General features: G+C 41.9%; 2 protein-coding genes across 2 annotated transcripts in view; one reads left to right on the top strand and one right to left on the bottom strand.

The window, feature by feature from the left end:
• ITGAE (integrin subunit alpha E) overlaps positions 1-23,358 on the top strand; it is a 32,043-nt gene that overhangs the window by 5,227 nt on the left and 3,458 nt on the right. The window contains exons 9-35 of the mRNA XM_042791421.1: positions 281-416; positions 1,009-1,128; positions 1,374-1,495; positions 2,527-2,678; positions 3,074-3,227; positions 4,277-4,427; positions 4,511-4,578; positions 5,359-5,494; positions 6,497-6,627; positions 7,164-7,304; positions 8,270-8,491; positions 8,903-9,033; positions 9,809-9,942; positions 10,088-10,206; positions 10,779-10,907; positions 12,354-12,421; positions 13,106-13,241; positions 13,506-13,607; positions 13,914-13,990; positions 14,901-14,978; positions 15,431-15,497; positions 15,585-15,692; positions 19,109-19,177; positions 19,270-19,371; positions 19,814-19,909; positions 20,524-20,634; positions 21,072-23,328. Coding sequence (XP_042647355.1) covers positions 281-416; positions 1,009-1,128; positions 1,374-1,495; positions 2,527-2,678; positions 3,074-3,227; positions 4,277-4,427; positions 4,511-4,578; positions 5,359-5,494; positions 6,497-6,627; positions 7,164-7,304; positions 8,270-8,491; positions 8,903-9,033; positions 9,809-9,942; positions 10,088-10,206; positions 10,779-10,907; positions 12,354-12,421; positions 13,106-13,241; positions 13,506-13,607; positions 13,914-13,990; positions 14,901-14,978; positions 15,431-15,497; positions 15,585-15,692; positions 19,109-19,177; positions 19,270-19,371; positions 19,814-19,909; positions 20,524-20,634; positions 21,072-21,128 — 3,117 coding nt within the window. The 3' untranslated portion in view covers positions 21,129-23,328. The remainder of the gene's footprint in view (positions 1-280; positions 417-1,008; positions 1,129-1,373; positions 1,496-2,526; positions 2,679-3,073; positions 3,228-4,276; positions 4,428-4,510; positions 4,579-5,358; positions 5,495-6,496; positions 6,628-7,163; positions 7,305-8,269; positions 8,492-8,902; positions 9,034-9,808; positions 9,943-10,087; positions 10,207-10,778; positions 10,908-12,353; positions 12,422-13,105; positions 13,242-13,505; positions 13,608-13,913; positions 13,991-14,900; positions 14,979-15,430; positions 15,498-15,584; positions 15,693-19,108; positions 19,178-19,269; positions 19,372-19,813; positions 19,910-20,523; positions 20,635-21,071; positions 23,329-23,358) is intronic.
• HASPIN (histone H3 associated protein kinase) lies at positions 16,002-18,908 on the bottom strand. Its single transcript, XM_042791422.1, has one exon. The coding sequence runs from the start codon at positions 18,835-18,837 to the stop codon at positions 16,348-16,350; it is 2,490 nt and encodes an 829-aa protein (XP_042647356.1). The 5' UTR covers positions 18,838-18,908; the 3' UTR covers positions 16,002-16,347.

The raw sequence follows: 23,358 nt of genomic DNA, 5'->3' as shown, positions 1-23,358 counted from the left end.
CCAGAGAGCTTATTTTGAAGGTGGTAAAGGAATATATCCTAGAAACAAAGATGCTGAATTTCTATATGTCTTGTGGCTCTAGAGCTTTTATTACATTTTTTATTTTGCAGATAAGGGTTTTCTATGGAATCTAGCACCAGGGTTGCCTCACCAGGCTTTCAGAAAATTCTCTCCCTTTTCAGAGCTTTCAAGTTTTTAATGGCAGTGTGGGAATTTATTGGTGTTTTGGTCTGTGTATGAAACGTGTTCAATCTCCCTGTCTGATGGTTTTTCTGCCTAGATTGGAGAGTTCATAAGCAACCAGTGGGTCTCAGAAGAGCTGCAGAAAGTTAGAGGTGACTGGTTCGTGCTGTCCACATATGAAGATTTTGACAGTTTCCTTTCGGAGTTGGAGAGAGAGACTCTGAGTGATTCAGGTAGAAGAAATACCACTCCTGACACACCTATCTCCTCTGTAACTTAGAGTGGATCTGTGATGATGGGTAGTTTCATTGATTAAGGAATGTAAATATGTCTCCAGATTGTACCTGTTCTTGTAATCCCTTGCCCAGCAACAGCAAAACAAATAAAAGTGGTTTCTGTTGCACTAATAACAGTGCTCCTCAGCCACCCGGGGCCAGCAAGAGATCGTATTCAGTATCAGTGACCCGCAGCTGTAACATCAATATGGCAACAGGTGCTTTACAATACACAAATTCACCATGTGTTCAGCATTTCTGTTACAATACTTACACTTCTGGGTGTGCTCACAGCAGGTTATTTCTGTTGAACAGTAGCTGTAGTTTTAAGATGCAGTCCTGATCCCCACAGCCTAAACTCACAAGTATTTCCATAGCACCTGCAGTCTTGTGCCTGAAAGCACTATTGACTGCAGGGACAAGGAAGAGTTCAGCTGTCAAGCAGCAAGGCGCAGAACACTCTGTAGGCAATAATGCAAGGGTTTAGTTCACTTTTTGCTTTCTCTCCCACTGCCCTGACATCTTTGCTCAAACTCATTTCCTGTTTCAGCTGAAAATATTCCAACTGAAGCACCAGAGCACAGAAACATTAATGACAGTGGTGACAGCAAGCTCCCTTCCTGGATGGAGGAGGACAAAGAGGAGGAGGAGGAGGAGGAAAATGGGTTGCGTATGTGGTGAAGTATCTTTTAACAGAATCATGCCATGGACTGACAAAGTCTGGGGAGTTGCTGTCCTATGAGCTGCCAGACCTGAGCTGTAGCTCATGCTGAAATGACAGCTGAGCAGTCTTGGTGCAGTTCAGTTGCTTGAGTGAGATTACTTGTGCATTGATCAATAACGTTGCATAAAGAACGTGACCAAGACTGCTCATTGCCTTCTCCTCACTTACTTTACTTTCCATATCCTGGGCAGCTTCTGGAACAGAGATTGCTTTTATTCTGGATGGATCAGGGAGCATTGAGCCAGAGGATTTTGAAAGAGCAAAAGCGTTCATTCACAAGATGATGAAAACACTGTATGAGAAGTGCTTTGAGGTACTCTCTACTCTCTTTCTTTAGAAGGCTAAAGAATGTGCTGTGCTTTATTTAAGCTGACTCTTCACCAGAATTTGGGACTATGCAGGTTTGTTTCCATTAGGATGGAAAAGCACTTCCACAACTTGCATGTATTCTCAACATAATTTTTCTTACATCTTAGCAGTACATTCCCAGTCTTGATCCCAAGAACACTGTAGATAGAAAAAGTCTGATTTGGATGCTCAGAAATCCCTAGCTCTGCTATGCTGCCATGCTTGGAGCCCAGCGAGCACCATCTCTGCTTTCTTGTAAGGTGACAGTCATGACTTTCTTCTGGTTTCCTGTCTCTATTCCTATATTGCACCTGCAATCACAGAAACATCAATTAGGCCACCTCTTCAATCATGCACCTTATCAGCCTTGTTAGCTCCAGTCACACATTCTGCATGAAGGTATTCTACTGCTTTCTCCACTGGGGCTGAGAAGTGTGATCTACACACCGACTTTAGAAAAGTCTTTACTTCTCAAATACTCCAAGTGTCAGCATATTTTAACTTATTATTTGCACAGTGGAAGGAAGAAACATTACGTTGTGTTGTGCAAATACAAAATGAAGAAGTGTTCCCATTCTCCAGACTGTCTCTGATAATCAGATCATCATGGAATGGGAGTACTCCAAGGAAAGACAATGTACAGCAGGGAGCAATGAAAGAACAATTCAGTAATATCACAGATAATCCCCTTTGCAACCAGCACATCAGCTGTACACAACAAGAAAATGCAAAAACTTAAAAACAATCAGTGTTTCTCAAAACAATTTTTCTCTCTGTACGGATAGCGCTTTTGTTTTCCTCAGCTATAATATACCTACAATAATCTCTGTGTTTGCACTAGACATATATAAAAGCCACTTTCTCCTGAAAAAAACCCTTTCTACATAGTTTCACTAATGATTCTGCTTGGATTTCTGGGCTAGTTGTTGCAGAGAACCCTCTTTCTCTGAATCAACAGTTGTCACAAGCAGGTGCTTATCTGCTGCTTCCTTCCAGTGCAATTTTGCAGTGGTACAGTATGGTTTTGAAATCAGAACTGAATTCGACCTGCGAGAAAACTGGGATCCTCATGCCACCCTACAGAAAGTACTTGATATTGTGCAGGTGTGCAATGTGACAAAAACAGCATCTGCCATGCAGCATGTCCTGTAAGTAACAAAAAAAGAGCACAGGAAATGAAGGGGATGAATTTCTGGGGCATTTCATGAGCAATGGAGAGGGATTTCTATGGACATTCAGGTCCTGAAAACAGTAATTTATCTGGTAGTGGTTGAAGGGCAGGCAGCAGTTCCTGTGCCATGTTTTAGAGGGTTATAAAAGCCAGCTGTCAGTGCCTAATTCTTGGTGTGGGGGCACTCAAGAAGAAAAAGAAAGGGAGATGGCACCGGGTATTTTTAAGATGTGTAAATATAAAAGCAGTTCTCTTGCCTACTTGCTGTTGACTGTAAGTTGCAAGTGCATAATTCAACAAGACTCTTCCTTCTGTCCCAAGAAGGGAAGCTCCAACTTTCACCCCAAGTTCATTGTTTTGATGTTTTACCAGAGATTCTATCTTCACTGAAAGTCACGGGTCCCGCAAGGATGCAGCCAAGGTCATGATTGTGCTTACAGATGGGGAGATACTCCTGGATGAAATGAACTTGACAACAGTGATAAACTCACCCAAAATGTCAGGAATCGAGCGCTATGCCATTGGGGTAAGTTGGGAATGCACTTGGATCATGTCTTCCTTCCATTTCTTGGTAGCACTAGGGCCAGGGAAAAGGAGAAACTGATCCATTCATGGTTCCAGTAAATAAGAGAAGAGGCATGTATAAAATAAGGAGGTGAAAGATAAAGCTATGGTATGGACTGATACTATAATCTATTTGTGTCAATTATATGCCCATGTTTGTTCCTTCCTACACCTACTATGTTCAGCTCCCTGTATCTACTTACTCTCAAACTTTTCAGAAGATTAATGCTTTCAGTAGATCAGACCATCTTGTTCTTCCTTGTACAAAGTTTAGAAAAATCTTTCTAGAATGACTGAATCTAGCAAAGTATTTAACCTTAGTCAAGTCTAGCTCCACAAAGTGTGATTTATGTTTCCTTATCCAGGTTATTCTGGAAAATGTCAAAGTGATAAATAAAAAGTAAAGGGTTTTCTGACCTACCCACCCAAGGACAAAATAGCAGAACGGAAGGGTCGTTGCTCATTGCTTGTTTTCGATCACAGTCCTCCTGACTCAGAACTAGGCCAAGAATTTAAAGCTACCTTCTAGATGAAGTGCTTGCTTAAAATTTTAAGTTTTTCAGAACAAAACTTCTGATATATTCTTAACTTGGCCAGCAAATTAGCCTGTGTGTTTGTCAACAAGACTTTGTCCTGAAGCCTGAAGTTTAGTTTCAGATACGCTATATGTTTCCTCAGATAATCTTTCTGCTATCTCTTTTCATTCTTTCAAGACAGGAAAACATTCAATTTTATGATGTCTTGTAACTTGTTGATTTCCAAAATTAATTGTTGGGTACAACAAAGGTACATACACCAAATACCACCATCCAGATACATGAAGAGGTTTTGTAAAGTCCCTGGAAGACACTGGGACTGTTCAGTTCATTGGCTTCCAAAACAATTGCTATTTATGGGTTTATACATAGTAGCTGAATCTAAGGCTTTTACCACAAACTGTTGAATGAAATAGGTGGGGATAAGGAGACTCTAGAGGCTGCTACTTTTGATTGATTTGTATATTTTTTGCAGGTGGGAGATGCCTTCAAAAAACCAAAGGCCCTAAGTGAATTGAAGTTAATTGCATCTGGTCCAGGTGACAGTCATGTATTTCATGTGACCAATTATTCAGCATTAGATGGGCTGCTTTCAACCCTGCAGCAGAATATTATTGGTATAGAAGGTAAGTACCAACCTTTCTATTTCATTAGTACCTTTTGAGAAATAAGGAGAAAATAGCTTACCCTGTTTCTATTGCATCCTCAGGTATGCAGGGTGATGCTCTGGAATATGAGCTTGCACAGGCTGGTTTCAATGTGCAGATCTTGGATAAGGTAAGTGTTCTTCATTTAATCCTGCTTAACGGTTGTATGCTATGCTGCTGCTTCGATACTTGTAAGGATTTCAGGAGGTCTTCCACAAGAAATTACTATGACACATAAGTGTGAGACCCACGTAGTCAAATCTGCTTTGCAAGCCACTTCTTGATCTGAATGTGTCAGATAAGCAAAAGTATCACTTTTATAGAGAGAGTCAGTAGTGGATTTTATTTTAGGATGGGATTTATCTCATGTGACCCCTGTTCTAACCACTGGATCCTTTTTATTCCTGCACAAAATATATATTGGGCAAAAGAGCTATCTCCAGTTGACTGCTTTGATTTTTCTGGTATTCACATCTCCAATGCAAAAGTCAGGGGCTCCATCATGGTGCAAATAAAATAATTCTGCTCTTTTGAAATCCTCTGGCTTAAAACCTTGATCCATTGAGGACAAGAATGATCTCTGTCCTTGTCAGGAAGGGGAAGTAGTGGATGCCGAGGAGGCTGATGAGCATTCAGCAGCCTTGGCTGCAAGGACAACACTGATCCAATTTTGCAAAAATCACTTAGTGAGCTGGGAGATGTGCAGCTGCTTCTCTGATGCTGGGCAGTTACCTCGTGTGTCTTCAATATCTGGCAGGAGCTAGCAGAACTGATCAAGCTACAGGGTCAAGGAAAGAGGGCAGGATTTATAAGCCAGAAAACATTGCTCCTTGCTAAACTCCTCTGCAGAGTGCTAGAGGCAATTGCCTTGTGTTCATCTCTTCTAATTTGTTGTATGTTACTTCTGCAGCAAGTCTTAATGTTTGGTGCAGTGGGAGCCTTTGACTGGTCTGGTGGAATTCTGCTGTATGATCTGGCAACCAAGACTGCTGTTTTTCTGAATGAATCTAAAGAAGCAGCCAAAAAAGCAAAATACAGTTACCTAGGTAATCAGCTTACCCCTCTCTGGGATCAAATGACAACGTGACTGTGGTTTTGCTTAGTTTGTGTTTAGTGTAGTATGATGACACTGATAGCATTTACCTGAAGAAGGCCATCTCCTGCAGCATCTCACTGGATTTTGAATATTTTCTCTATCAGGGAGAGAGATTCTGATGAAAACACTCTCTGTCTCCTTGTTTGGGGGAAGATACGACTCATTTTCTCCTATGAGTTATGTATGATGCCTTGTGGTATTATTCTGTTAACACATGCCATTTGGTTTCACTGTGTAAGAATACTTGCAATGAAGGGCATTTTTGAGAGCTGATAAGGAGAAATATATCACTTGTGAGTGTCTAAACAAGAAAGAGCTTGTGAATCAATACTGTTCTTGGTTTGGTAAGAAATAAAGCCTTGCTTATTCACCCCAGTGCTTTGTAGCCTCATGAGCCCTGTACCTCCCAACTGTAGCCTTGGCCATAAAGTCTTACAAGGTAATATGAAGTTCCGTGGGCTGTTTGTGTCAGGATAATCCTTTTCCCATTACCTCCCTGTTACAGAAGCCCCAGAAGAGATCTCTTTTTGCTTTCTATTCAGAGTATAGTGCTTTCTTCACTTCTGTGGAGGGTGATAAATCTTCCACCTTGCAGACATAATAATAAAAAGAAAAAACTGTATATGTTGGATAATTACTCAGGAACTGTGACAAATGCTAAGAAAAGTCATCAAGAGCTTAGGCATATTTTTCAGAGCAGTAATTTATTCAATTACCCTACAAGGTGATAAGAAAGGAAAACCTGTTTGCTGGCTTTTCTCTCAGAAAAGTTACATGCTATTTCTTAATCAATATGATATGCTCTGTAATCAAAACCATGGGCCACAACAACTAGAAATCTTGGATATTATTGAATATGTAGGTCTATGTCTCAGACCAAACTTTTTCCTTCATGCATAGAGTATGGTATTGATAATGTGTGTTATTTTTGCTGCTTGTGTGAATGCACCAGGGTACAGTGTGGCAGTAGTGCACACAGAGTATGGACCCTTGTATGTGGCTGGAGCTCCACGGCACAGCATGAGAGGGAAAGTGTTGGTGTTTCAGGATGGCTACTTAAAACAAACCCTGCAAGGAGAACAGGTAATGTGCTTCACTCACCCAGGGGCAGTCAGGTCACTGGGGGCCGGGTGGGCTGCACACATCTTGTTTGCTCAATCAGCAGTTGGATTTTCCCCTCCAGACACACTCACACCCTTACACAAGCATCCGATTTGGCCAGATGTGGATTATACAGTATTTGTTCACTCCATAATGCCTTGGGAACGTCAGAGGAAATCATGAAATTTGCAAAAAGACTGGGAAAAAAGTTAGCTAACTGGGGTGTACTATATTTATGTTCTGTTCTCATGGTTCATGGGGAAGGAGGTCATCAACTGTGGTATTCTTTTTCCTCTGTCAAATCATTGAATAATGATTTTGTTACTGCTAAACTGCTTACAGGATCTGTCCCTGAGGATGTCTGTAATAAAATAAATAATAGGAAATGATCCACATATAAGTAGATATGTGATGTTTTGTTCTAAAAATTGCCTTACTGCTGTAAAGGACACTAATTCTACAAAGCTATATATAGAGAATTCCAGTGAAAGAGCTGTTTGTCTTTTTCTGGAGCTCAGGTTGGATCTTATTTTGGATCTGAGCTCTGCCCACTTGATGTGAACCATGATGGGGTGACAGATCTTCTCCTTGTTGGAGCTCCATTTTATCATATTCAAGGAGAAGAAGGAAGGGTTTACGTCTATCGCCTGGAGACAGAGGTAAAAACACTGGTAGCGTAAACACTCCATGTTGGGGATTTTCCAACCATGCCTAAGCGGTGACAAATAAAACATTCCTCCTTTGTGCTCTCACTCAATGTGCTCTCCCTGTATGGTAGAGGACTGCAGGCTGAAGCCAGCACTCCTGTCTTAGTCATTAGAATATAAAAGAGAAATAAATAAATAAAAAATATCAATTTATTCTGTACCTAAGGTATACTCTTATCACAATGTGATAAAATCACATCTTTTGCCTGTACGTAGGCAATTGGTTGGTGCAGACCTTGCTCTGCCAAGCAGTGTCCTTTACAATGCCTGCAATAAACATGTGTATGAGTATCTGCTAAAACTTTGCTTCCCAGGACTTGTAGAAAGCAAAACGTTTTGTGGGCCTACCTACAGGATCCGTTACACAATATACAGGGTATAAGTTAATTGCATAATTTTGAACAAGACATGAACTTTAACAGCAGATCAAGAGAAAACCCTCTTTGCACTATTAAAATTTGCTCAGGGCATGTACAGGATGGTTGGATGCAGAAAACAATAGTCCTATGTCTGTTAGAATTCAAATAACGTGCCCCCTCTTGTGGCTTATTTCTGTAATAGGGTGGAGAAAATGGGATGGTTTCTGTGGTGAAACAAGCTGGGGATCAACTCAATCCACTGTGGATTTAAGAGCAGACAGTGCTTCAGTGTGTCCCCTTGCATAGGGCTGTCCAGAGGCACTTCATGCTCTTGATACAGAAGGACCAAGCTCTTGTTCTGAGAGTCAGCTGGTATCTTGAACTTATTATATTGTTTAAGGCTTTATTGTTCACCTTTAAGCATTATAAGTGTGCAGTAAGGTTTTGTTCTGGTGTTTTTGTTGGTTTTTTGTTTTGTTTTTTTTTTTTTTTTTTTTGTGTAAGAGCTACTCATGCTACATTTGCTATAAATGGATTTCCTTCTTGGATGTTTTTCAGACTGGTTCATTTACCTTGAAAGGACACTTGAATGTGCAGGTGACCTCTCCTTTTGCAAGGTTTGGGTTTGCTGTGGCCAGCATTGGAGACATCAATGGGGATGGATATGAGGATATTGCAGTTGGAGCCCCCCTTGAAGACTGGCTTTCAAACAGTTCCTCTTTTGGCAGCATTTACATCTTTAATGGTGATAAAGACAAAATCAAGAGCTCTTTTTCTCAAGTACGTGTCTTGTTGGGAATTGGCTCCAGTATACCTTGAGAGGGAAAAGCTTGTGGTTTTGTAGTGAGAGGCCTGAAGGAAGGACTTTCACATTTCATTCACATTGATGGGTGAGAAATTTGCAGATGTCAGATGGTTTATGTGACTCCACCTATTTCTGCAGCAGAACTGCTCCTTAACTGTATGCACCTGTCTGCTTAGGCAAAGGGGCTGGGTTCAGGTGCTGCCTATAGAGCAGCATAGACTTTTGCAAGCCTGCCTGTCCACTACAAGGAAGTGAAGAGTCAGTATTTTGCACCTCAGGAGTGTTACAAAATCATCTGCACACCAGCCTTGTGAAAAGAAGTATATTTTCCCAAAGTAAGGAGAGAGATTCTGACATATTTGTTGATGTTTTCCCCTCCCCTCTAGAGAGTAAAAGCCTCTGAAATTTCTTCAGGACTCAAGTATTTTGGACAATCCATTGATGGTGGCTTTGATTTCACTAATGATGGTCTCCAAGATATTACAGTAGGATCACTGGAGGACGTGATTGTGCTCCGGTGGGTAATACGTGCTATTTTGTAATGTGCTGAGGAAATGCTTCAAAGACAAATATAGAATCTGTGTTCCAAGCACTATGTAGTGATTCTATTTTCAATTCAGCATCAGAGGGATATAAAATAATCTTTCCCAGTGCTAGAAATTAGATAAAAAGTAAAGCCCTTAGTTCACGTAGCAAAGGCTTTTGCCTGTGTATGTCCAAAGCTTTGAACAAGTATTAGGTAGTGAACATGGACTGGTTAACATAGATCTATGTCTAAGACGACCTTAATTTCTGCAATTCAGCACTGATAACGTAGGTCATTTAGACAGAAATTAAGTTCTTTACATACTGTACCTCATTTTCAAGCAGGCATCTGGTAGCTGAGTGACTCGTGCAGTTCACAAAAGCTAAGACATGGCAGACAGACTTGATTTTGTTCTTGCATTTTGTATTTGAAAACAAATTGTAGATAAAGAGAGAGAATTTGAACCACTAGATAATGTGTTTATCTAATGGAAACATAAACACAGTGTTTAATTCTGAAACTCTAGCCATATTGGTGTATTTTGGCTGTCTGTTCCTTCAGACTCTTGGGATTTTGTGTGTTCTGAACATTCCCAGCAGAAACTGGAACTTCTGTAAATAGGCCAGCCTGGCCCAGGTGAAATACCATGGAAATACTGAGCAGTTCTTATTCTTGCTGCCAAACTTTCTTAAAACATTTTTCCTGTAATGTTTCAGTTCAGAAATTTATATTTGAGTCTGTTCCTTATCTGTTCTTCACTGACTAGCTCAAGACCAGTTGTCCACTTTCTCACCAGCATGAGATTCAACCCTGAGGGAATCCCGGGTTTCCAAAATAACAGCATTGTTACAGCAAAACTGTGTTTTGATACAGTATCAGCTTTACCTGTGTCTCAACAAGGTAATAAATGGGAATTATGACCAGATTGAAATCCACAGTCCTACACTGTCCTCAGAAACTTGCCACTGAGGACAATTTCTGGTATATCTAACAAAGGATTTTTAAAATCTTGCAGTGTTTGCACAGTTATATGTTCTCTATACAGTGGACTTAGATGTGAAAATGGCAAAGAGAAGAGTACAGTTTGAAGATCAGAGCACCACAAGAAGGGGAAAGCTGTTGGTCAGCAAGCACATGTGCTCTGAGCTGCAGCTTTACACGATGGTAGGTGATGTTGGTCAGACTTACTACAGAAAGAAGGGATGAGAGGAAAGGATTTTTTAACAGAAGCTGAATGATGATGAGTCTTGTATGAAATGCAAAACTATTACAGTGCTGTGGGGTTCTCTCAGTGTTAGACTTGCTGAGTATATTTTACAGCTGAGGCAGGAGATGAGTCATGTGCCATTTTGGTTTGTATTGCTATAAATCAAACTCTTATCCTTTTGTATGTATGTGAAGTATTTCTAATCCTAGAATTGTAGGAGGAGCACAAAGCTCTACAGGCTTTACGCAAACATAAGGAAACTCTTTTTCACAATGCATAACTGAATCATCGAACACATTATCCAGGGGATGTCATGGAAGCCAAATGTATAAAATGATCAAAAAAAAAAACATTTGACAAACTTATGGTCCACTGATGACTATTAAGCGCAGTGGCCTAAAGAAAAGATCTGAGCCAAAAGGTCCCTAAATAAGCCAGAGGATGGAAGCTGAAACAGAGATGACGTGTGTGAAGACTTTTGCATTTTAATGCCTAGATGTTTTCTCAACTTCTTCTTCCTTTCTTGTAGCCATGTGAATTTGACTGTTTTTCCAGTGTTTTTCTGAGAGTTAAACATGAGCTCTATAAGAAAAATAAAAACATGGAGTTTGCTGTTCCTGTGCTGGATAGATACCAGCCATCAGAAATGCTTTTTCAGGTAACAAAACACTAGTGAAGAGCTTTCTCTTTCTAGGATGCAAAGCTTTTACTATTAAAAATAAAAAGTGTGGGTTTCTTAGACTTTGCATATTGTCTTCTACCCTCTGCTCCCTTTCTAGTTATCAATACTGTCTTCTAGGTAGACTTTAGGCCCAAGTTTTCCCCAAACAGATACCCATATCTTAAGAGAATTTCATCTTTAAGGTCTACCCTCAGATCTGTTAAAAAATTGCTTTACTTTCATCCACGACATTTCTCCTGTACCTCTGTATAAAATGAGATTAGATAATACCTGTGAAGAAGACAGATGGTTTGTGTGTTTTGTGAAATAGTCTTCAGATATTGAGCTCTCCACTGGAAATTATATTAAGACTTATTTTCTGAGCAGTGTATTTGGTAGTAACAACTATACAAATTTTTAATGAAGTAATTTTAACAATCATTAAAGTAATGTATATATTTTTTAGTTTATTATAGTTTGTTTCAAATCACTATTTGGGAGGCTACAAACTTCTTATAAACTTAAAGATTTGATATCCTGTCTCCTCCCTTGAAGTTTAGTAAGCAGGATTCCTACAAGATAATCTAGATCTTTTTCAGTTAGTCTGAAATCCAAACCACAGTTTCTGGAAGAAAAAAAAAAAAACAACCAACCAACCAACCGAACAAACAAACAAAAAAACAACCAAAACCAAACCCAAACAAACATAAAACTCTGTGAAGAGGCAGCTTTTTGCTAAATAGGAGTCTTTACCACAATTCAATATTTAATTAGCTGTCCATAAAGCATAGGACAGAGAAGTTAGGACAGTATTTGGCAGTAATCAATAATGAACACTAATTACTGTAGTCACAGTACCCCCTTAAGAGAATATGATGTTGATGGTACATTTATTTCCCAAGAATAATTTATGAGGTTCTTGAATGTTGGTCAGTATTACTTAGTACTTATGCACCCAGCATCTAACTATTAATTATCATTGAACTTCTCCAGAAACATCAGCCACAGACAGTAGATTTTTATTGGTGAATAAAACTATTGCTAGAGGAAGTAACCTCATCCCTACAAAATAGTGTGCCTATAAGCTGGCACGGCATATGAACATATTCAAGAAAAATAAATCATCTCTGGAAAAGAAATTAGTATTACTGCCCTGTGGCAATCCCGGGATAAACAACTGGCATTACTTTAACAAGACCTTATCCCCAGTGAAGAGTTTCCGTGTTATTGCTAATAGACCTTCTCCTGGGAGTTGAATTACAAAACATCATCAATTTAGGACTGACTTATCACTAGAGGATCTCTTCTTTCCAACTTCTTAATTGAGGTCATGGGAATTTTGGTTTTCTGGGAATGTATGTGTATATGTAAAGATATTCTGAATCTGCTACCTTAGAAAAATTAGGACTGTTAAAATCTGACTTGATCTGTGTTTGCTTCCAGTTGCCTTACAAGGAGGACTGCAACAAGACCATCTGTACTGCTCATTTGACTTTGACAAGTCAGATTCAGTGAGTCACAGTAGTGTTACTATCCAGATTTTGCATTTAGCATTCATATAAAATGTCATCTTTGTGCATAAGATGTTTTCTTCAAATTGTCAGACAAGATTTGCTGTCCCTTTGTTTACATTACTTTCCATCCAATTCATCCTTTCCATAACATCACATTCATACAATGCTATAACTGTTTGCCTCCATGGGCGATGCTGGGCTGTTCTAGGAAATCTGAGGAAAGACCAAGGTTTAAACAACTATAGCCATCATAAAATTACAATTCTGGCATTTACTTGTGAACATGTGATTTTGGTTTAGGCTGATGCACAGCATAGCACTACAGTGAAGATTTGCTCAGTTTATCTAGCCTTAGACAAAATAGTAAGCATCACTTAGTTGTAAAAATTTACCCTGGAGATTCACTGAAAAGCTAAGCAAGAACAATGTTTAAAGTCTATCTTGATGTAAAACAGAAATGATAAAACGTTACATAAAGTTTGGAGGTGACTGCCTTTGATATTAAGAAGGAAGCATTTTCCTACACACCCTGAAGAATATTGAATAATTAATTGGGCTATGGCATTATCCTGTGTGTGAAAGCATTTGGAGGGAGTAATTACCAGAATGCTTCAGGCCTTTTATTAAATAACAGCCTTTAGAAATTACATGCCACCCATCTCATTTTCTGTCTGCTTCTAGAAAGGAATTAGTGGTGGGCCACACTAAAGAAGTGACCATGAATGTTTCATTAACAAACAGTGGAGATGACTCATACATGACAACTATGGTCTTGAACTATCCTAAAAACCTACATTTTAAGAAGGTGTCTGTTGAGGTAAGATTGTAGAACAACCCTTCAGCTAGCAGCAGACTGCTATTAATTTATTACCTAAGTAAATCTTGAAATAAGGTCCAGGGAAGGAGCATTTCACTTGTTATGACTAGAGACTGAATACTGGATTTATCTGATTTAAGACTCACCCAAGCTTTTATTGGGCTATTTGTACCTAATTTGTCTTATGGGAGCAGACACAGACTGAGTTGAATTTCCCATTCTGTTTTTATTCAATGCTAAAGAACATTCCTATTCTGTTGGCAGCCATCCTCTCCTGCTGTTCACTGTGGCCAACCAATACCATTAACTTCTGTAGGCTTATCCTGTAACTGCAGAATTGGGCATCCAGTATTCAAGATGACAACTGTAAGTAGAGATAATTATTTTCAGTTTTTCCTTACCTCTAAATGATACTTTGAGTAGCTGCTCTTGCATCTTCTATCTCTAGTCAGGCCAGAGCTGCTATTCTTTCTAACTCAGCTTATGGCATGTGTGCATTTTCTCAAGGCAAGAGGTAACGTTTATATTCCTGCACTTGATGTCTGATTTCTCCAGAAGGGAATGATGAGCAGAAATACATTAGCTGTCATGTTTTAACAGTACCCTGGTGAATTAAAGAGTATTTACAAGGTAATTGATATTTTGTTCTATCTTTCTCTTCCCTCCAAACAGGCAAAATTTTCAGTGATTTGGCAATTAGGTGAAAGCCTATTCCAAAATAAGTCTGCAATCACCATTAGTATCACCAAGTGAGTATTGCAATTTTCACCACAAGAGACACTATGAACTACAAAGGAAATATCAGAATTCCTCCTCGGTGTCCATGCTATTTCAGTTACTGGTTACACAAATCTAGACTTGTTCTTTTGAACCTTCTAAAGCATTTGGATCCATTTCCTTATGATGATTTTAGCTTTGCTCATACTTTATTATTTCAGTAAAAGATAAAGCACCCTTTAAGGTCCTAATTTAAGTGTAGTACATATTTAAAAGCTTGTTTCCTGTAATGGCAAACCGGGTTCTGGCATCCTCCTTCCTCAGCAGAGAGAACAGATGATTAAAATATATAATACAGCTCTGTTCCAAGTAAAACTTTTGCTCCAAATGATTTGGATGAAAAGATATATGTTCAGGGCATTTTTCTTGATTAGGGGCTTCCTAACGGGGGGAAGTTACCACTCGGACTCCTTTCTTGTCACCTTCTCCCCATTAAATTTTATGGAGAGTGACTAGTACCCAGCATTTTTAAACAGAGCATCTCAAAAAAGGAAATGAGAGCTCATTTGTGGCAGCTACACTTCCTTGCAAGCCCTGTTTAAGGCAAAGGTTTCTATATGAATTTTGATGTCCAGTTTTGTGAGGGGTAGAAGCTTTAAATTTTGATAAATGAAAGCAATACTACACATTTACAAATTAGCGTTGGCTTGCAGGGAAACATTTCAAGGCAATGGCAGCTTTCGAAATCTGTAATGAAGGGCTACTCCAACACTACTGCACCATGTCACCAAGCAGGCTGGCACCTCTCCTTTCATTAATTACTGCCACTCTGTTTCCATCCCTCTTATACAGCCAATATTAGCAGTTCTCAAACCACAGAAATAAGGGACCAAGGCAGGAAGGTAATAATGTTGTTTCACCAATCCTTTTCTTTTTTTAAAGCATAAATGAAAATAGCACCATTCTGACTGAAGAACACATCCTTGATGTCAGATATGCATTCACGGCAGTCCTGACCAAGTATGTTTTAAGAATATTTAATTATATTACATTACTCTAGTCAATTAGAGGAAAAGATCGAGAGGAGGCCTGGTAAGATTCCAATACAATTTCCATCTTAATAATTTCAAGCACTGCAGATTGTCAAGTTACCTTCTGTGGCACTAGACAGCAAAAGTAAAAGAGTTTGGAAGACAGAACAATAAAACCATGCCATAGACAGGGTGGTACCTAGGGTCTCTAACTGCTTAGCTTGTAAAAAGTAGACTTCAAGATAGGTTCAAAGATGCATCTAATTAATAGAATGCAAATATGCATTCATATACAGACAGGCTGCATAGACAGCATTTCAGTTATAACAAATCTGATGATGCTACCTCTTAATTACTTAATGCATCTGGGTCATTTGATGTACTAATTTTTAATAATAATCTAATTAAATTTTCACTTGTTTGATTTATCATTCTCTTTAGACCAGTCTCTTTAATGTACGTGAATGTTAGCGAAGGACTTCTTGAAAACAAAGAATTCAGATTTAATGTGAGTATAGCTTCAAATTTAGGTCACCTGATCCATTTGCAATCAGGGCTAACGAACACTTATTACCTTGTGCATTTTATTCCTTAGATAAATGGAGAAAATCGCTTTAATGCTACCATCAAGTTACAGATTTGGGTTCCTATCAGTATACAAGGTCACAACATAATAACGGTCAAAAATGCATCAGGAACACAGGTACTCTTTCTTATTTTTTTCATAATCTAATATCCTTTACTGGTCTTTAAGAGAAGAAAAAAAAAAAAACATATTATTGCAGATTAGAGTGTTTTTAAAACCTACACTATAGAAACTTTACATATTTACATTTTGTAGAATTGTTCCAGGTACAAATTTTGCCAAACTGAACCCAAGTTCAGTTTTAAAGCTAAGTCAGGAGGTGGGTTTTCCACTCTGTCCCCAACTGGCTAACAATATTTACTTTTGTCCCAACTCTGCAGAATTTTATTTTCCTTAAAAAAAAAAAAAAAAGAAAGACAGACAATATAGTAAGGAAAGAACTTTTAATAATCTAAGACTAAAAAGGTAAGAAAATTTCTGTGGAATTCAAAGCATTCATCAAGACTGAAGAAATCTTTCTCCCCCCCTTCTCAAATGTCAACTGTTCTCTCTCCCCCCATCGTCCCTCAAAGACAGTACACATGGAAATATCTTAAAGGAGAAGAATTTTTTCTTTTTTTTTTAGAAATTTTTGATAGCGTGTTATACACACTGGTAACCGATCGTAACACTTCTTCATTGTGGCAACATTGAATAACATCATCCACAAAAAACAGCAAAGGAAAAAGGCAGCATCAGTGACTTAGTCCTTGGAAACACTGCGCTCCCTTGCTCACTGGAAGAGGCTGCTGTTTTGTAAAACTTGACTGGCAGACTCAAAAGTCAGTACTTCTTTGTGGAATTTCATGAGCTGCTGCTTTATTTTCCGCAGGGAAGAAGTTGATTCCTTTTTCTTGTAGCTCATGTCTTTCAAAAGTTTATTTGACAAGTAGTGCAGCCAGAGGACATTGCTGTGTGGATGATAATCAGTCCAGCTGTTGGAGTTCTCTGCTTTCATCTGCCTGTAGATATCAAACTGATAGTCCCCTGTGCCTTGAAACAGTTCTTCATCTGTGGAAAGGTCACAAAACACAGTTAACCCGTCCTTCTCCAGCCGAGACAAGGTATAATCTATGATGTTGACATGAAGCCCTGCTGTGGGGATTGTGTGCGTTGCCCCATTTAACACATAATTAAGCTCCTTTACATCCGTTTTCTTTACCAGCACGTTTCCCCAGTGCAAGTCTCTGTGCTCGAAGCGCAGTTCCTGTTCTGCCACAGCCAGCGAAGCAGTGACCTGGTGCAAAATGCTTTTTGCTGACGCCACTGAACAGAACCTCCTTCTCATATTCTCTAAGTCACTGCCTCCAAATTCAAACTCCAGAACAATGAAGAGTTGCTCGTCCCCAAAAACATCTGGCCGATCATTTTCAGATCCTGTGACTTCATGGTACTTGTCCCAGGCTTCCAGGAGATACTTAGGGTAGGCCCCTTGAACACAGTGCACTGAGTACAGGCTGATGAACCCAACAGTCCTGTTCACAGACTCTTCAGACAGAAGACTGAGTTCTTTTGAAATTATTATCTCAGGCAGAATTTCTCCAAAGCTCTTTTGAGCTTCACCATTTACTCTTTCAGTCCCCTCAATGGGAATTATTTTTAAGGCCACAGGTCCTCTCTCACTGTCTATCTGGAAGACTTCTCCAAACACCCCTTCTCCAATTTTCTTGCAATCTTTCATCTTATCTGGAGGAATGCATTCTTCAAAAGCAACAGGCCCCTCCTGCTGGCATTCCCCAAACACCTTCTCTGCATCTGTAAGCATTAGCTCCAGGGCAGAACAGGAATTCATAGGAGCCAGCAGGACCAGGGAGGAAGCAGACCAAGCACAGCACTGAGCCGTACCAGCAGAGAGGGATGCTTGGTGCCCTGAAAGGTGGGATTTCACAGAAGGGGTACAAAGGATGCTGTTGCAGGAACTCTCTTCTGTGGTGGTAACTTTCTTCTTCTTATGGAAGGACAAAGATGCTCGAAGTCTACCCCAGGAATGGGAGCTGTTGAGGAGGGAATAGTCATAGTCTCTTATATCTACAGACATCTCCAGAACACCCCTCTTCATTCCTTTTTGCCTCATCTGTGGTCTGAAAGAGGAGTTGTTAGGCTGCTGCTGTCTCTTGGTTTTGTGCCTTTTTGGACGGAGCCTTGTTTGCCTCCCCCACCGGCTGGCACTGAAGCCGCTGATGCAAGCTTTTCTACAGGTACTTCCATGTTTATTCTCCAAGATTCCTTGAAAGCCCAAAGGAGACCCTGGCTGCTGGCAGGCAGGCCTAGTATCTGCCTCTTTGTTGAGTTTCATGCTTGCCAGCCACAGTGGCACTTCTTGAGGGTCCAAGACCACCACCGGTCTAAGCTGGTACTTTTCGGTTTTGCCTCTCTGACAACACACGCTTCCTTTTGTTGAACTTCTCCTTGGATCACCCCAGCGTCCGTCAGAAGCGGCGCGGTGCTGCGGCTCGCCCCTGAGGGGAGGCAGCGCTGCCGGAGGGGGGGTCGTGGCTTTAGGCGGGGACAAGGGAGCTCGCGCCCGGCCGCATCCCCGCGCCGACGCCCTCAGCGCCCTGCCGGATTTTCGCAACCCCGAGCCCGGCTCCCCGCTCCTCCCCGTGTTTTCCGGCCAAAACCCTCCAGCCCTTCCCTCCCCCCGGCCGTGAGCCGCGGGCGGGAGCTGCTCCCCCTCTCCCGGAGCCGACTCCGAGGAGCTCAGGCCGCTGCTGGACGAAGCCGTCCGCTGCCTGGGGGGCGGGGTGTAGAGCTGCAGCTCCAGCCCCGAGCCGCCCTCCCCCGTGGTGTCGAGCAGGACGAGGGACCCGGCCGGGGCGCGGCGGCGGGCGGGGGGCGGCCACTGCGGCGTGCTGCACAGCAGGGGGCGCTGCGGCCCCGAGCGGCGGCGGCGGCGGCGGGCGGCGGGGCGGCGCGGGGAGGGGGAGGGCACCGGCGAGGGGGAGGCGGGCACCGGCGGCCGGTTCTCCTTCGCCGCGGCGGCGCGGGTGCGCAGCCGGCGGGAGGGGAGTTTACCCAAGGGCGGGCGGCCGCGCTTGCCGGGCGGCGAGAAGTCGGGGTCGTCCGACGGGAGGGAGGCGACGCTGGAGCCGGTTGAGGTGGTGGAGCTGAAGAACCGCTTGCGGTCCTGAGGCGGTGAGATCCAGCGGTCGGGCAGCGGCAGCGGGCGGAGGTGCCCGCCGCGCCGAGAGTAGGTGCGGAGTAGGCGTGGCTGCAGCGGCATAGCGGCGGCGGCCGCCCCGGGCCGGGCCCGGCCTAACGGACAGCCGCGGCGCCCGCCCGCCTCCGTTTCAAACCAGGTATCGCGAGAGCTGGAGGCGGGCGAGAGGACGGCGCGGCCCCGCCCCCCCCTTCCGCAGAGGGGCGGGGCGAGAGGGCGGGGCGAGCCCGCCCCTCCGGCGAAGGGGCGGAGCCCCGCCGCCAGGCCCCGCCTCCCCCCCACGTATTTTACGCGCGTGGGCCCCGCGGTTACAGCGATCCGCTTTAAATTTCAGGAGGCGACGCGGTGCGGGGTCAGCGAGGAGCCGGTGCTGTGGGGGTATTCCGGCGGTGCGGAGCCAGAGGTGAGCGGTGCTGGCACCGGCGGCTTGCCGTGGGGACAGACCCGCAGACACGCGTGGCAGCCGTGGGACTGAGCCGCTCCGTTGCATTTCAGGGCATTCGGGACGTGCAGTATCGGTGCGTGCACTGCTCCATCCGGGCTGACAGAGACAATATCACCGTGACAGCAGAATTGTCTTTAAAGAGCTCGCATCAGGTACACACAAAAGACTCCGCTGCCCCTGTTTGCTAAAAAGCCACTGCCTGTCAGAGCTCCAGGGCAGGATTTCTTCTGCATCACAGTGGAGATGTTGCTCTTCCACGTGTGATGGTATTTTCTGACCCCGCAAAGGATGCTTTGCTCACAGCAGTGTCTCCCAGGAGGCACTCAGCACTTAGAGGAGGTGCTGCAGCCTTCTTCCTTCCTCCAGAAATTGCTCCTTGTGAAATGACTCTTACAGTACCACAAGCTTTCAGCATTCCAGAGAATTTGTCATCGTAGTTAGATACAAGGTTACATACCCGGGACACAGCTTGGTGGCAGCACTGTACAGGGTGGTTCCCACAGACTGAGTAAGGGTTTGCTGTTGCAACCCATTTTTTTTAAAATGTCTGAAAAAGCAACTGATATCGTGTTCATTTTATTTATTTTTTCATAGTTCTTAGAAAGCAGAACTGCTCTGCTGATCCCTGGAAAAATCACCTTCAACAAAGAACTATATCTGGGCCTGAAAGAAGAGAATCATAACGCTGAGGTATCAGAGCATCGTGTAGGCAGCTTGGTTCTTCTCTTGGGGTGGGAACAAGTGAGAAACCCAGGTGCTTTTGCTGAATCTACAGAACTGATCAAGTTCCTAGAGTTAAATTCTGGACCTTTTGAAGCAAACATCTGTTCTTCCATTGAATTTAGTGAAATCAGATTTTGACTATAGGATAGAAGCAGAGGGAGGATATTTGCTAGTGCATATCAGAAAAGCTTTTAGCGTTCTGTGTTGAACTGCATGTATCTGATGCTTGTGGCTAACACAGAGGCCTCCTCTCGGTGATTTCAACATGAATATTCCTTCTCTTTCCCTAGCAAAGACATGCTCTTTAATCTGAAAGATTCTCATGGGTGACTACTGTAATCACTGTAAACTTGGAAAGAAGACTCAGTAAATTTAACTCCCTTGACTGGGCTTGCAGTGAAAAAAAGATATTTCATATTGTATTGCAAAGTGACTGCCTGGATAGGTTGATGGTGCATCTAGCAGAGTTTAAAGGTTGAATGCTAGCTCAAGCTATATAGCTTTCTCAGTTAAAGCCAACCAAGATAAAATAACTGGGCTTCAGTTAGCTTTATGGTAAGTTGGCCTCGATTCTGTTCCAGATTACTCTCGTCTTCCTGAAAGATGAAGTGTTTGATCTCTTGCCTGTTATCATAGGAAGCTGTGTTGGTGGACTTCTCTTGCTGGCGTTCATTATTCTGCTCCTCTGGAAAGTGGGTATTATTAATGCACACACAACAAAACAGAAATATTTTTGTTAGATGCTTTAACGTTTTTTTAAGATTCCTTTAAATATGAAAGCGATATTTTCAAATGCGCACTGAAGGACATCTGCCACTTACTGTTGTAAAACGCATTTTGAGCTATTCTGAGCATTGCAGTATAACCTCTCAAATCCTGTTTTAAAGTGCTTTGCAGAACACTTGAATGTTATGAAGTGTTTATAGATGTTCTGAAGAGTTTTAAACAATGTAGACCTTCAGGCTTACAGCTCTGCCAGAAGTCATACCTGGGCTGCATCCTGCATTCATTCACTCATCGCAACCCTGTGAAGGAAAAACTTGAAATTTTAATTTTAAATTGTTTTAAGAAAAATCAAAAAGTAATTAATATACAAAGACTTAATAACTTCTTCTAATTTTTTCCCCAGTGTGGCTTTTTCAAAAGAAACTATAAAACTAAGATGGAGCAAGAAGAGACCTCCTGAAGACTAAGCTGGACAAAGCAGAAAGTTCTGTATTCTTTCACCAGCTTTTTGGAAAAAAGAGCCTCTCTCTTTGACAGAGTTAGTCAGGCCGAGAAGCGAAACAATTCATATTCCCTGGTAGAGCTATGGCACATTGGACCTTGGGACTCTCCCAATTTCATGTTTTGACCGTAGGGGCCCAGCTCTTTTGGGCAATCCAGTTGTCTGCTTGTTTAATTTGAACTGACTGTTTATCATGGAGGGACTGCATGGTATTGATAAACTAGACTCCCCATGAGAAATTTTGCTTTATTGTAGGTATGCTAGGGAAAATTCATCTTGGAGCCTGATAGATTTATGTATTGGATTGCAGTCTTACTTACTGTGATGCTGAGTTGTTCTTAAATTGATTTTAGTACTGAGTAGCTTTAGAATAGGTTGAAATAGAAATGGACTAGGGGAAGCTTCCCATCCTGCTGTTGCTAACAAAAAGGGAGAGACAAGCATTTTGTGCATACATACATAGACATGTGTATATATATACAAATTTGTGCATTTTAATATGATTATGTATGTCCCCTGATGTCTCTGGTTCTTGGAATTGGAAGCATGTGTACGTGGTGATTAGTTTTTCATACCTCACAATCTTATTTCTGATTTTCCATTTTCAGTTGCTTTCAGATCCTGATTTGATCACAGATAAAAACATGTGTCATGGACCTCCTTGCCAGTTCAGACAGACTTCTATACCGGGAGATATTTCCTCAAGTTAGCATGATTCACCACACCTGAATCCAGTGCAGAGCAGAGCAGTGTGATGCTATGTTGCCATCCTCCCTGCTGGATGTGTGATAGAAAGTAGGGTGAATCATGAGCAGTCTCATTTTACCAGCTGCGTATTATAAGTAATTGCAGTTTACAGGGTTGGGGGAAGGAAGGTACCTAACGAAACCCTGTGGCTGGCTGTAGCCAGTACCAGCTGTTTTCTTTCCTGAGCAATGAAATGATCTCAGGGTCCCTCAGGTGTTTGCTGTTTCCAAAGAAGGGCAAGTACAGACACTTGATCCTCTTCCTTTCTTTTGCTTTTTCTATCCCTAATTGCATAGCTGTTTTATTTCTGTTGTGTTTGGCCAACCATAAACCCCACAAAGATTTTTCATTCAGACCTTCAGAAGACAAAACAGTTCCTGTCTTCTTTGGCTTAATAGATATGCCTGATGGAAAAGCAAAGTTAACAAGCAACCTGTGGCCTTCATTGAAGTTTCCTTGTAACATTCCTGTCTGGTACCCAAGTAGTGCTATTAATACCTCTCTACATTACAGGGATCACTTTCCTGATGGGATGGGCATCCTGCAGGCTGTACAAGCCTGGGTGTGTCCTAGCTCTAAACCTGGCTGCCAAACAGCTAGAAGTTAAAGGTGCTAAGCACACTGGCCTGCCTGCTTAGGACAAAAGTAAGAGGTACCACAGCAAAATATTGTTTGAGTAATATAAGGCCCCTGTGTGACTTTCAACAGTGCAAGAGAGAGAGGTGCAGAGATCTTGTTCTGGCATCCAGCTCATTCAGCAGCTGAAGCCATTCTTCTGGCTTGAATTTCTTCCTCTCTCCTCCCTGGCTGGTTGTAGAGTTCTTTGGAGCTGCATACAGAATGAGTCACTCCAAATCTGCTTACAAGTGCCAAGGGACTGAGGAAATGAGACTTCCTAGGTGAGAGCTCCGAAAGGAAATTCATGTCTGAACCAAAGAACCACCTGGGTCAGGTTTTTGTCATAACACCTCTGTACTATTTGGAAAGAAATGTGTTTTGCCTGGTCTGAATGGCTTTATTGTCACTCCTGTTTGTGTAAATCCTCTTTTTTGTGGTATTTTTAATTGCATCTTCTTTGACAATAAATTCTTGCAAGAGAAGCCTGACTGTGTTGCACTTGCTGGCTGGAGGTGGTTTGTGCATTTTGCTGTACCCTTTCCCAGCTGGCATAGCTGGTCTCCAGGGCTACTCTTGATCACCCAGTTCAGATTTTGGCAGAGCCATTACTAAGTTGTTCTTCTTTGCATGTCCCTGTGTGGAAGGATTTTTATGAGAAATTGAATAAATGGAAAGCAGAAGATGCTGGGCTGGGAGAGAGAATCCCTTTGAAGAGCTTTACGAAAGAGAGTAGCTCCAGAGGACACAGGAGTGACTGAGGTGGTGGCTTTATAAGGAAGACACTTTTTCAAAGGTTCTTTTTTTATTCACTTATTCATTTATT

This window comes from Tyto alba, unplaced genomic scaffold (genome assembly GCF_018691265.1).
Source record: "Tyto alba isolate M040663 unplaced genomic scaffold, T.alba_DEE_v4.0 Super-Scaffold_19, whole genome shotgun sequence".
NCBI lineage: Eukaryota > Metazoa > Chordata > Aves > Strigiformes > Tytonidae > Tyto > Tyto alba.
Note: the sequence above shows the minus strand (reverse complement) of the source record. Positions and strands in the feature narration are given on the sequence as shown.